The sequence below is a fragment of the Dermochelys coriacea genome, chromosome 5, assembly GCF_009764565.3.
Source record: "Dermochelys coriacea isolate rDerCor1 chromosome 5, rDerCor1.pri.v4, whole genome shotgun sequence".
Classification (NCBI taxonomy): domain Eukaryota; kingdom Metazoa; phylum Chordata; order Testudines; family Dermochelyidae; genus Dermochelys; species Dermochelys coriacea.
The window spans coordinates 100,761,520-100,775,167 of NC_050072.1; the positions used below are offsets into that span (position 1 = coordinate 100,761,520).

The 13,648-nt window shown below is 38.4% G+C and overlaps 1 protein-coding gene across 2 annotated transcripts in view; it reads left to right on the plus strand.

Annotated features, from left to right (window-relative positions):
- The window catches only part of PTAR1 (protein prenyltransferase alpha subunit repeat containing 1), a 74,154-nt gene that overhangs the window by 15,111 nt on the left and 45,395 nt on the right, over positions 1-13,648 (plus strand). For both annotated transcript variants that reach the window (XM_038401382.2, XM_038401378.2), the window contains exons 3-4: positions 3,883-3,949; positions 10,398-10,502. In XM_038401382.2, the coding sequence (XP_038257310.1) occupies positions 3,883-3,949; positions 10,398-10,502 (172 nt within the window). The remainder of the gene's footprint in view (positions 1-3,882; positions 3,950-10,397; positions 10,503-13,648) is intronic.

Below are 13,648 nucleotides of genomic sequence, written 5' to 3' on the forward strand. Positions count from 1 at the left end.
CCCACCTATCGAGCAAGTTCAAATTGCAGTTTTTTTCAGAGGTTTACAGCTTGGCCAAATTTGGGTGGATTTTCACAAGGACAGGAAAAAGGCACATTCCTGACGCACAGGGCGCTCCTTGCAAATTTCTAATCTCTGCTCTGGAGTACGGGGGGCACTAGAGTATTTCAAAGAAAATGTTTCAATTTCAATTTTTTTTATATTGGCAAAATGTATTTTTTCTTAGCTTTGTTCTCAGAAACAGCTGAACTGTTCTGGGTGAAACTTCCAGAAAACTTTCAGCCTGAGACAGCTATCCAGCATGGAAAATTCAGCCCAAATGGTTAAAGTTTGGCCAAGTTACAAGCAGCTGAAAACAGGGTCTTATAATGGATATGTGAGGCAACCTTAATGATAGGCAGTGTTGCCTGCCACACATACAATATTACTTAAAGAATGGACGAAGGGAGGAAAACATACCATACCAGTGATGAGTCACATTGCAGGAATTGGTAATACCTTAGATTAAACATGTATTTATTAATGTACAAAATAAGATGCTCAGGGCTCTTTCTTGTCGTGAGAGGAAAGGAGATTGCAGTTTATAATACTGAACATTCAAGAGATTTTTCTGTTTTAATAATCACAGATTGGAGAAGCCATCAGAGGAATGATATGAAAATCCCAACTGCCCAAGTGGCGGAGTTATGCTGGTTCACGTTTAGCAGTGATGTATGTCCACCTCTGTATTTTCTTCCTTACAAGAAATTACCATTTTGCCATCTAGTAGGTTGCTTAGATGAATCTTGCATTTGTGGTGAATTTACTTTAGAAGAGTCATTATCTCCTCTATTCTCTTGATCTATTTTGAAAGAGGATAAGGCTGACATGTTTGTATAACATGTGATTTTTAAGTAATGGTGGTGTAATCAGAGCTTTTGAGTTTTTGCCTTTTATCATGTCTGTAACTATAAATAAATATTTCAAATCAGTGGTTCCCAAACTTTAACAACCTGTGAACCCCTTTTACTAAGATGTCAAGCCTTGCAAACCCCCTTCTAAAAACAAATATTTCCAGGGATTTTCTCCTTTACATGAGTATAATTAATAAAAGCAGTAATCTTGGAAATGTAACATTTGTTTTTATGACGTGCTTATTACACACTATTTATTATTAATTATTATTTATCATTACGGTATTTTTATTACATTTATGAAAATGGCAACACTCTTCCAAGATCTCACTTTCATAGCTTGTATAAGCTTTGAATAAGCCTAATAAGCTGTAATAAGACAAGGCTCCTATGTTTCATCAAGGAGTATCAGATGTGAAACAGCATGAAGGTATATAAGAAGCCAACTCAAAGAGTTCCTCCTACACAAGCATTCAGGTCTTGAGCAGTCCAGGCAAACAATGCATGTTACAACAAAGCTTAAACTTGTTCTGTATAATAATTTTAAAAACAATACTAGCTGCCTATTTAATTTTAAAAACAGCAAAAAATATCCACCTCCCTTTTCATTTCTGATAGGGAGTCTTGAAGTTTAAATCTCCTCAGTGTGATAGATATGCTTGCTTTGATCTGCTTAGCTCTTGGAAGTCCAGGAACTCTGGGCTGCTTGCCCTGTGCTGCCTAGGGACAGCTCTGTCCACCATTAGGGAATTTTTTCCCAAAACCCCCTGTAACATTTTGTGAACCCCCAGGGGTTCAAGAACCCCAGTTTGGGAACCACTGTTTTAAATATTCTATTGTCTTATTTGCTTCTCATTTTTCAGAAGCTATTGTGAAAAAGGTGTGTCTGAAGCAGCCACAGCTTACTGCGCACCCCTGAATTGGTTTTGTTTCATCCCTTGATGCTTGTGGTGATCTAGTAATGGATGAAACCAGCAGTGTTTTTGCTAAGCCTTGTTGGTCAAGTTTTGGGTTAGCAAAACCAAAACCATAAGGCCTGTAATCAGCAGAGTACTTAATCACATGTTTAACTTTAAGCACATGCATAATCCTATGTACTTTAATAGGACTATTCACATGCTTAAAATTAAGCATGTGCTTAAGTACTTTGCTGGCTCGGGGCCTACATGAGCTGGTTTCAGGTCCCAGACTGCCCAAACCCCTAAAATCCAGATACAGGGCTTTGGCTCATCTCTAATTCGCAATTTATTTTTTTCCAAGTTTTATGTAACTATGGGTGGTGCTGGCTGCACTTGAGCATATTGATAAGGTGCCAACAGATGCACTGGTTCACTGCATCAGACTCCTAGACAGCAGCCTGGATGGCCAAGACTATGGAATTTCATGTGATTAAATTCACCTTTTTCTGGCAGAAATCCCAAATGAAGGTTGCATCTGGCTAGGCTTGCACAGAGAATTGCTTGTGGACCACCCTGGGTCTTTGGAGATTAATGTTCCCCATTGTAGTTGCATATAGTCAGTTAATTACTAGTTTTCTGTATGTCCAGGCATCTTAACTGAACCATCCATGGATTTAGCTCCCTGTATATACCCCTTGCTTTTTCTCCCCCTCCATAGCTCTTTTTTCTTAAAACAAATTGTAATCCAGTGCTTCTCCTTCATGAGAATGCAGCTGAACTGAAAAAACTTGTTTTTGTTGGCAAATTACTATGGTGTTACAACCTTTTGAATATATTATGAACAGTTAAGAATCCAGACTAACAGTCTTGCGAGCAAAAGCACTGATAATTTTGCTTGTATTTTGAAGAGTATCTGTGTGCTGCTGCTGTTTCTTACCCAGCTCATTTATATTTAAGAATTGTAATGCTGGGGAAGATTTAATTGACCTGCTTTTGTGACTTTTGGAAGAAAGAGTTAAAGAACCAAACCTGAGACATTGTGAATTATCACTGTGTTTTATGAGAGGTGGCATATAACACTAAGCGTTTTTTACCTAGGTAGGCATCAAACTAATTGATTAGTGCAGCAAAATACAGGAGGGAAAGGAAAGGCTAGAATAGAATAACTCTTCTGTTTGTCACCCACATAGCTCCTTCCAGTTTTATTACATCATTAAATATATGTAGAAATTTACAGTCTGCAGTGTCTAAAGGGGAGTAGAAAAACAAATGTTTATGGATATGTCTGTTTCTTATTTACTGATTAGTCATAGTATCACAATCTTTGGAGAGGTAGCCTATTCAGAGTCTTTTAAAAGTATTTTCTGTTACGTAGTTGTGCAACTTATTAATTAATTTGTGATGTTCTCTGTTCCTAATCCATAGCTGTAGGGGATTTTCCCCTTCCATAGGTGCAATTTTTGTAGTGGTTATTTAGTTACAGGTAAAAGAGTGTAGCATAGAATAGCTATAGCGAATTGCTATCTGCAGTGCAGGGTTCTTAAACCACTGTAGCTTTGCTGTTCCAGGAGATGATTGTAGTTTTGAGTGTTAAGATCTCGATCAACAATTTTTCAACAATTTTAAGAACTTTGTGTGTGTTTAAGTCACACAGTGTATTTCAATTTTAATAACTAAATGGACTAGAATGCTCAAAGATCCCATACAATCTCTCTGTTTCAGAGCTATCCAGTAGCTTTTAATTCACGTAAGAATATTGTCTTTTTGAATCATAGTTGTCCACGGGGAGGAGAACCATGATTCCAAGTCATTATAGTGGAGTTTGTAGAGGTCAGTGAAGAGGTGGGACTTATTTTAAGTACTCAACATGGAAGGAGAAGAAACTAAACCAACTGTGTGTCATTCTTCCAGTTTGAGCTACCTCTTTCTCTGGACTGGAACTCAGCAATATTTCCCAGAGGTGTGTTGCAATAAGAACAAGTCAGAGAGAAGAGGCTTTGAAAAATTATGGGGGCATAAAGAGGGGAGAAGTTTTGACATTTTATTTTACCACTGTTAATCATTCATGGATTTTTTTTTTAATCTTTTAGAATTGATAGATATCACATGTACGCTGCTACTACTAAACCCGGACTTCACCACTGCATGGAATGTAAGGTATGTTGCACTCAGCAAATGATATCACAAAGAGCTTGGTCAGCCGCCTTAAATCTGAGTCTGCCGTAAGCTTTGTTTTAAGTGGGATTTAACACTGCTGTTTTGATAAGATGTGCTGAAAGAACTTTTAAAATCTTTTCCTTCCTGATTTCCTTTGTAGCTAATCTGTTGCATTTCACTGTACAGTAATATATATTTTAGTCACAAATAAAGTGGCATAACCCTTAATCTGAAGATAAAGAATATATTTTACCAAAGGACCATGGTTACTGATCCTGTTCATGTATCGGTGAACATTTTTTATCTTAGATCAAATTTAATATAAAACCGCATGTCCGCTTGCTAGCATATTTCGAGTCAATGTGTTGTATGAAGTTACCCCAATGAATAATTATGTAAATATGATATTTTTGTTCACATTCGTATTAAACTGACTATATAAGGTAGTTGGCAAAAAAAAAATTGATAGGTAGCTTCCTTCAATGTCATCCATTAAGATAGTATGTTAAATACTTGGATTTTATATTGTTCAAGACCTAGGGATGTCACACTCATCCAGACTTCACATTTGATCAGCATTTGGTTCCCTCTTGCTGACAACAGGTAATGCAAATGAAGCTTTGCTCTAAAGAGCATTTCCACTCTTGCCTGACTCCTGGGGCAGTCTAGGGAGCACTGAGCAGTTTGATGCTCTTAGGACAGGTGTACAATTAAAATGCTGCAGCGGCAGAGCTGCACCTGTGTCGTCATGCTTCAGTGAAGATGTGACTACACTGACAAGAAAGCTAATTCAGCTCCATGAGAGGCGGTAGCTGTATCGGCAGCAGAAACCCTGCCAACAACCTAGTGCTGTCTACCCTGGGGGTTAGATTAGTCTGCATTGCTCAGGGGTGTGGATTTTTCACACCCTCGAGTGATGTAGTTGTGCTGATGTAAGTTTAGAGTGCAGATCTACCCTGATATCCCTATCCACTGCAGTCATGAGGAAAGGGGCTACTAGAATGAACGCACGTACACACTCTCTCTTCTTTCCAACCACCTGGGAAGAGAGGAAACTGAGGGCACCTAGGAACATAATAATAGTACTTAGCATTTTTATATTGTTTTACATGTAGGTTTGAAATTACCATTGTGCTCATTTTATAGTTTAGGGAAGCTCAGACAGGAAAGCAAAGCCATTTGCTCAACCTGACATAGCAAGTTGTTGGCAGAGCCAGGATTAGAATTCAGGACTTTGATTCCACTCCCTGTACAGCACAGGACTTCACCAAGTAGATTAGAGTAATCGTCTATTTAGTCAACTATGCAATCTCCAACAGTTGCTAATACTGGATACTTCACAGGAATTTGTGAAATACACCTAATAATAAAATAACCTGCTCATAAGGGAAATTTTTTCCTAATGTCAAGTGCGTAATGGTTTCCCTGAATAGTAAATCCCTTTTTAAAGTTATACCACAGTTTATGAAACTGGAAGTTGTTATCCATGTCAGTGGTTAACCCCTTTTTGAGTTCTGCTAACCTTTAACATTTCTCCTAAGCTGTGGCTGTCAATAACATTTTGAGGTAAAGAGTTCCAGAGATTAATTATATGTTGTGTAAAAGAGAAAGAAAGGGTTACTATTTCTTCTATCAGTTATTAAAGGCAGTTTTCTGCCTTTTAATTAGATGTCTCCTTGTTCCAGTATTGTGAGAGAAGGTGCTTGATTGACCTTCATTGCTGCGGCTGCTTCTAGCCTTGGTCCCCTCTATATGGGGGTCAGCTTTTTTGAGTCCTTCTCCATTCCAGTCTGTCTTGAGCCAGTTCCTCAGATACTCTGCAGCTAATCAAATCGTTTTGTATAACATCCATCCTTATAGTTCTAGGTCTTCCAACCCTTCCCTTACCCTCCACTTCTAAGTTTAATGCTCTGTTTCCTCTACATACTTCTGATCTTTTCACATGCCCAAAACATCTAAGCTGGGTTTCCTCAGCTTTTCTGTAATTGGTACCACCTTCACACTTCCCCCTAATCTGTTTGTTGCAAACGTGAGATTGACCTTTTCCATAGCTGTCATTGTTTTAATTTTACTTCCATCAGGATGTCGCACCTTGATTATTTTGAGACTCCGATGTTCCATTTTCTAATGGCACGGCTGGTCATCCAAGCTGAATATCGGACTCTGAGTCATACTATGATATTTAGACATACCTCTAAATGGGAGAAGGGATGCGGATATGCACTGTCCCTAGCAATGTCTTCTGATTTTTATCAGTCCACATGGGAACTGTGCAGGCTTGACCATCACTTAGGATAGCATAGCCCTACTTCCCCAGTGCACACAGAGGAGGAGCAGTGACTTGCCTCCCTCTTCCTGGCGATGCCCAGTAGAAGCAGTTCATTGCACTCCCCTAAGCACAGAGACAGCAATTGATCCCCCTTGCACCAGGGCACAAGAGTCTTTCCCCACTTCTTTCATATTCTTTCCACCCATACACAAGGGCCAGGGACAGTTTTAAATAATAGTTTGGGGGATTTTAAACAAGAAATTGACGCTTTAAATGTAGGTGGTTTTAAATGTTTAGACATGGAGATTTGCTCAGTTCAATTGGTTTCTTGCAGTTGGAAAAATAAAGAAATCAGCCCATTAAAACTATATTTGTGGTGAATAGCTGTCAGCTCCAGATAAAGCAAGTATTTTTTTCCCAACCTATAATATAATTATCCAGGTTGGTGCTATGAACTGATTTTTGAAGTGTCATTGATTTAAAGAAAAGGGAAATGTGGCAGTCATAGTAAAGGGTTGGCTATCATGAGAAAAATGTGTCTTTGAGTATTCTTGAAATTGTAAAGTTCATGGGGTTTTAAACGGAAAAATCACCATTGAACCCATATGTAAATTCTCAGGTGTTGCTATAAATAATGTTCTCTGTAGCTATATTGCTGCTGCTGCTGCTGAAAGTTGAATCCATTTTTTTTAATGAAAGTATACAAGAACATAATGTGCATACTGGGTCAGACTAATGGTCCATCTAGGCCAATATTCTGCCTTCTGACCAATGGCAATTGCCAGGTGCTTCAGAAGGAATGAGCAGAACAAGGCAGTTATCAAGTAATCCATCCTGTGTCGTCCAGTCCCAGCTTCTGGCAGTCAGAGAATTAGGGACACACGAAGCATGGAATTGCATCTGACCATCTTGGTTTATAGCCATTGAGGGCCTATCCTCCATGTATTTATCTCCATTCTTTTTTTAACTCATTTATACTTTTGACCTTCACAATATCCCTTGCCAATGAGCTGAACAGATTGACCGTACATTGTGTTAGTTTTAAATCTGCTGCCTATTGTGTTATGTGATGGGTAAATAACACTTCCTATTCGCTTTCTCCACGCCATTCATGATTTTATAGACCTCTGTCATATCCCCGCTTAGTCGTCTTTTTCTCTTTCCTGTCTTTTTAATCTCTCCTTATATAGAAGTTGTTCTATACACCAATGTTTCATTGCCTTTCTCTGCACCTTTTCCAATTATAATATATCTCTTTTGAGATGGGGTGACCACAGCTTCACACAGTATTCAAAGTGTGGGCATACCATGGATTTATATAGTGGCATTTTGATATTTACTGTCTTGTCTATCCCTTTACTAATGGTTCCTAACATTGTTAGTTTTATTGTCTGCCACTGAACAGTGAGTAGATGTTTTCAGAGAACTATCCACAGAGACTCCAAGATTTCTTTCTTGAGTGGTAACATCTAATTTAGATCTTGGCATTTTGCATGTATAGTTGAGATTGTTTTCCAGTGTGCATTATTTTGCACTTATCAGCATTGAATTTTATTTATTATTTTGTTGTCAAGTCACCCAGTTTTGTGAGATCTTTGGAGTCAGCTTGGACTTTCCTATCTTGAGTAATTTTGTATCATCTGCAAACTTTGCCACCTCACCCTTAAACCTTTTTTCCAGATCATTTATGAAAATGTTCAACACATAGATCCCAGTACGGATTCTTGGATGACCCTGCTAATTACCCCTCTCTCTCTCTCTCTCATAAAAACTGACCATTCCTACTCTTTGTGCCCTATCTTTTAACCAGTTATCTAGCCATGAGAAGACCTTCCCTCTTTATCTCAGGACTGCTTACTTTGCTTAAGAGCCTTTGGTCTGGGACCTTGTCAAAGGTTTTCTGAAAGTCCAAGTACACTATATCAACTAAATCACCTTTGTCCACATGCTTGTTGACACCCTCAAAGAATTCAAATAGATTGGTGAGGCATGATTTTCCTTTACAAAAGCTATGTTGACTCTTCCCCAACGTATCAGATACATAGCTGTACATGATAATTCTGTTCTTTGTTGTAGTTTCAACCAGTTTGCCCGGTACTGAAGTTAGGTTTACCAACCTGTAATTGCCAAGATTGCCTCTGGAGCCTTCTTTAAAAATCTGCATTACATTAGCTATCCTCCAGTCACCTGGTAAGCGATAGGTTACAAACCACAGTTAATAATTCTGCAGTTTCATATTTGAGTACTTCAGAACTCTTGGGTGAATATCATCTGGTTCTAGTGACTTACGCTATAATTTATCAATGTATTCCAAAACTTGCACCTCAGTCTGGAACAGTTCCTCAGATTTGTCACCTAAAAAGAATGGCTCAGGTGTGGGAATCTCCCTTACATCAACTGCAGTGAAGACTGCTGGAAAGAATTCATTTAGCTTCTCCACAATGGCCATGTTGTCTTTGAGATAGCTAGGCAAAAGGATAGAAAATACAAGAATATGAAACATAGATGAGGGAAGTACAGACCATAAGAGCAATAAATAAGGTTGGTCTTAGAGCAGGGGAGGTTGGTTGTGTGGGTGAGTGGATGGAACTGAGCCCGCAGATATAGCTCTTGATCCAGCAAATATTTAAAGGCAGGCTCAACTTTAAGGACATTGACATGAGTAATTCCATTCTTGAATGTGAGACCATGCTCATTTGCTTAATGTTAATCGTATGCTTAAGGCTTTGCTGGATTGGGGCCATAGTGTAAAAATACAGTTACAGGTTTGGACCTGGGAGATAACAGTAAAGGGGATAGTGAGGGGATACTGTTTTTCTTGCAGCCACATCTTATTGTAACATGGTATGCTTTTAATCCTGAAACAGGGGAGGGTAATGGGAAGAAGGAGAAAAAAGAAAGGGGTGCTCTCTTTTCTGTCCCATCAGTTAAGCCATCCTATGCCATACTTTCCCTTTTTTCTGTCCTGTTCTGAAGTAGCTGTCCTAGGTTCTCATTTAAAAAATCTGGTGGTTCTAGAAATAACTGACTTCATTCACTAGTGCTGTCACATTGACATCTTTTAGAATGAAAATTTTCAACCTCCTTTCATTCTTTAGTCATGCATGAGGAATTAAGTCAGACCTCTGTGGAAATATGTTAGGCATTTTTTTTCTTTACTTCCATTGGACTACTCATTCTTATCTAAGCATATGCTTAAGTGCTTTTCTAGATCAGAGCCCCAGTGCTCAGAATCGAGCTTTGTGCCGGCAGCATCGCATTGCTATGCAGGTGTCTGGACTGATATGAAATCCATATAGCTTCAGGCGTCTCAAAAATTTCGCCATAATGTGTCTGTCTCACAAGTGTGCAGGGGAGGGGTTGTGACAGACAGGATGAGAATTAAGGTTTGGGAAGACTTTTACTAAATATTATGTTAAAGAGTAACTAAACCTAGAATTGTCTGGCTTTCCAAGTTGATTTTAAAAACAAATAAAAACAACCCTACAATAACTTTTAATTGAGATATCTAATTTTTTTGGGGGGGAAGGGGGCCTCTAAGTTAGTGATTCCTAATACCAACCTTAAACCCTGTTTCAATCTATTTATATTTGTGTAGAGAATTATTTCATTAAAATGCTTTTAAAATGTAAAATAATAGTGATGCTACTGTCTTAAATCACAATAGTAATTTCATGAGTGCTTTTCTTTGTAGCTTTTAATTATCAATTATATATATGTAACTCCTGTTGACGTCAGTGAAGCTTGCTTTTGCATAACTGTCTTTTTGAAATGTGTACATCTTATGGAAGGCTTTGGAAGATAGCTCTAGGGTGTTTAAAATTAACCTTAATCAGTCAAAAAATTGTTTTGTATGCCAGTGATAGCACATGTTAAGTTTTCTACTGCAAAATATTGTGCAACTCAGGAACAGATCCACTTTTGTAAAGTTGGGTCATCTTTTCAGGATAAATTACCACTGACAGAAATATAGACTGTTTGTCCAATTCAAACGTAGAACACAGATTTTTATTTTGAAAACTCTATCTCGTTACAGTAAAATGGCTTTATCAATTGTTGAAGTTTTTGTAATTTTTAAAGTTTATATTCTGGATATCATAGTTGGCTGTATTATGTTTCAAAGAAAATGACATGCACCCTTAAATTAGTATACAAATGGATTTTTTTTTTCTTTTGCAGGAAAGAACTAATATTATCTGGCACTTTAAGTCCAGTTAAGGATTTACATCTTGGAAAACTGGCATTAACTAAGTTTCCGAAGAGTCCAGAAACATGGATTCACAGGTTTCTCTTTTTTTCTCTTCCCTTTCCTTCCTCCCCCACCCCCCAATATATTTTCATACTTCTGTCTGAGTTTGGGGTAGGGAAGGTGGTGGATAGAGGCAAGCATCTGGAAACAGAGCAGTTTGTTTCCAAACCATCTGCTGTAAAATTCATTTTTTTTTATTTTTTTAAAGAATCTGATCAACTATGTGTAGGACTTAGTGTTCAAATCAAATATGTGTTTCTGCATGTTACATGTCTTTTAATATAACTAGAGTGGTGTGTAATTTTTTCTTCATTTTGTATTCCCAGTGTGACTGCTTGAAAATTGCCATCAAATTAATGCTGGGTTTTCCATATTTTACATTTTTTTTTATTTGCCATTAACCTGTTTATATTGTAGACTTGCCAGAGAACCAGGATACATTAAAAAATAAATTCTGTAATTGTAGCTAGGTTATATTCCATTACTGTACGCTGATATTTTTCCTTATGACTATATTTTCACCAGCCATGGGATTATGCAATGACAATGTCTCCATTTCTGAGCAGTTACAAAAGGTATTTTTCTAAAATAAAAAGGCAACCCAGTGCTCAGTCAAATGCATCAAATCCCAAATGCCTCGGGATGGTTCCCACACTACTGGTGGAGTTTGGGGCTGGTGACACCTGATGCTTGCAGGCATATGGTAGGGGAAGGATGTAGTTCTAGCCCAGTGGAGCAGAGACCCTAGCCAGATCTGCAAGAAGTTGTTGTCCTTGTCCCTGGCTGTGGAAGAGGTCACCCCACTCCTGAATGGCTCTGTCCCTGACTAGAAGCCATTCAGCAGTGATGTGGTGTCCCCTGCAGCCAGGGACAGTTCCTCCTCATGGCACTGACTGGGGTCTCTACTACACCCCATCGGGAGCCCAGCCTTCCTCAGACCTTGTGCCTTCAGGGAACCAGTGTCACTGGCCCTGTTGTAACCATGCAGGGAGCCCTCTGCATCTCTGTTGTCACAGCCTCATCCACTCACTCACTATTCAGGAGTGTCAGAGCCATCCCAGGCAGAAACTATTCAGCAGCAGGGTGGACTTCCCTGTGAGGTGGGGCTCCTTCTCCTCCATACTGTCCTGACCAGGGGTCTCGGCTCCACTGGGCCAGGACAACTGCAGCCTCCCCCACATGTTGTACCCTGGTGTCTTGGACTCCTCAGCCACACAGAGTCCCTTGCAACCCCAGTGTTAATACAGCCCTATCTCCAACTCTACCCACCAGAGCTGTAAAAATAAAAAATCAAAAGAAAATCTTAAAAGTAAAAATAGAAAAAAATTGAATTCTGCCAAACTTAGACACACATGCGCGCGCACATCCCTTTCTGGTATTTTGCTTTAATAGTGTTGGTGTGGAACCAGAATTGAAGAATTTGTTTGTAGTTATGCTGGTTTTTAACTTTCTAATCTTGCAACTTCTTTTCACCACCTCTTCTTTGGTCACGCTATTTGACTGCTTTGCTTTTGTAACTACATTATACAGAATGAAAAGGAAGGTAGATTTGATGGAGAGGAGAGAAATAAGTTGCAAGTGCCATGATTTAGTGATAGCTGCCTCAAACTCCTTCATGTTAGACAATGCTGGACTATTAACTGCACCATGTAATATATAATGTACCTGAAATCAAGTATGTCGTTCTCAAACATTGACATTCTTAAGAAATAAAGAAAAGTCAGGTGTTCCTTCACACACACATTTTTGCCCTTCACATTTAGTATTAAAAGTTATTTACCTGGAAATAAAGAATCAGAAGTTAGTTATTTTATGCTTTATTTATGTTAAAGGAATGACTCTTTTGTCATTTAATTTTCCTGCATAAACAGATTTTGTCTCTCATTTGGGTCTTTGTCACTCACTATGTCCCACTTTTGCATTTTGGCAGTTTGTGGTATGTGAGCAGCAAAAAAAACATGTTTGGGTATCATAGGTTTTGCTGCATTTGTGACATGGATCCTCTCTTCTAAATGAAGTAATCAAAGATTGTGGTTTGACCTGCTGCCCTCCTTTAGCTACAATGAATGTCCTATCAGAAGCAAACTTACGAATAACAGGCCTGATCCAGTGTTCTTGATCTCAGATTAGAGATGCAGTCAATTTAAAAATCACATTTCCCTCTCAAAATTTTATCTACTATTGTTTTTTAATTAACAGCCAAGGTTACTGAATGATATTTATATATAGTTAGTTTTTAATGTTTCTCCTATACAGTATTTGGTCAGCAAGTTTCCTCTGTTGTTGACGTGGGTTTTGCACACACTAATCAGGGGCGAGAGACATTCTTAAAAAAGAAGCGGTGGGGGGCGGGGCAGGGCCGGAGAATGTAAAATAACAAAAGTTGGCAGAAAGACTGTGGAGCAGATGGAGTACCTGAAACCACTTTTGTTAAACCAGTTACATTTCAAGTTGATGATGTCACTTAGTGAGTTTTATACAATTTTCAAAAAAAGAAAAGGAGTACTTGTGGCACCTTAGAGACTAACAAATTTATTTGAGCATAAGCTTTCGTGAGCTACAGCTCACTTCATCATATCAATTATACAATTTTCTAATCTTATGAATAAGCTATTTTTGACTGGTTAACTTTAATTTTTAAAGCTTTATTAAGGAAAAAGTTCACCTTTCTTCAAGCAGATGGAGTGACATTGTGTTGGCTCACTGTCATTTCAAATGCTACCAAAGTGAATAAAAGGAAGTAACTTTTTCGGTCTCAGCTGTTAACACTTGTAGGTCCTGATTGAGAGTTCCACTCAGCTTTCCATAGAATCCCCTCTTGCAGCACTGTCTGTCTGTTTACATGCTGTCATTGATCATCCTATGTCTGCAATACCTTTTTTAATAAAAGATATTTGAAATTAATTTGATAGGACAAATATACTTGTTAGCAGCTTTACTTTGACACAAAGGTTGTATAGGCAGTCAGTACATCTATTGTAGTTTTGAGGCAGTGACTTTCTTAAAGTGCAATTCTGCTCTAAAGTGCCTATTACAAATAAAATGCCATGTGGGAATCTGTTTGTCTCAGCAATTCCAGCTCAAATGTGACTAATTTCCTAGTAAAAAGGTATTTTTTTCTAACGGCTAGCCCAGCAATCTCTGCCTGGGACCTCCGAGTTAAGCGGAGTTTCTTTTATTT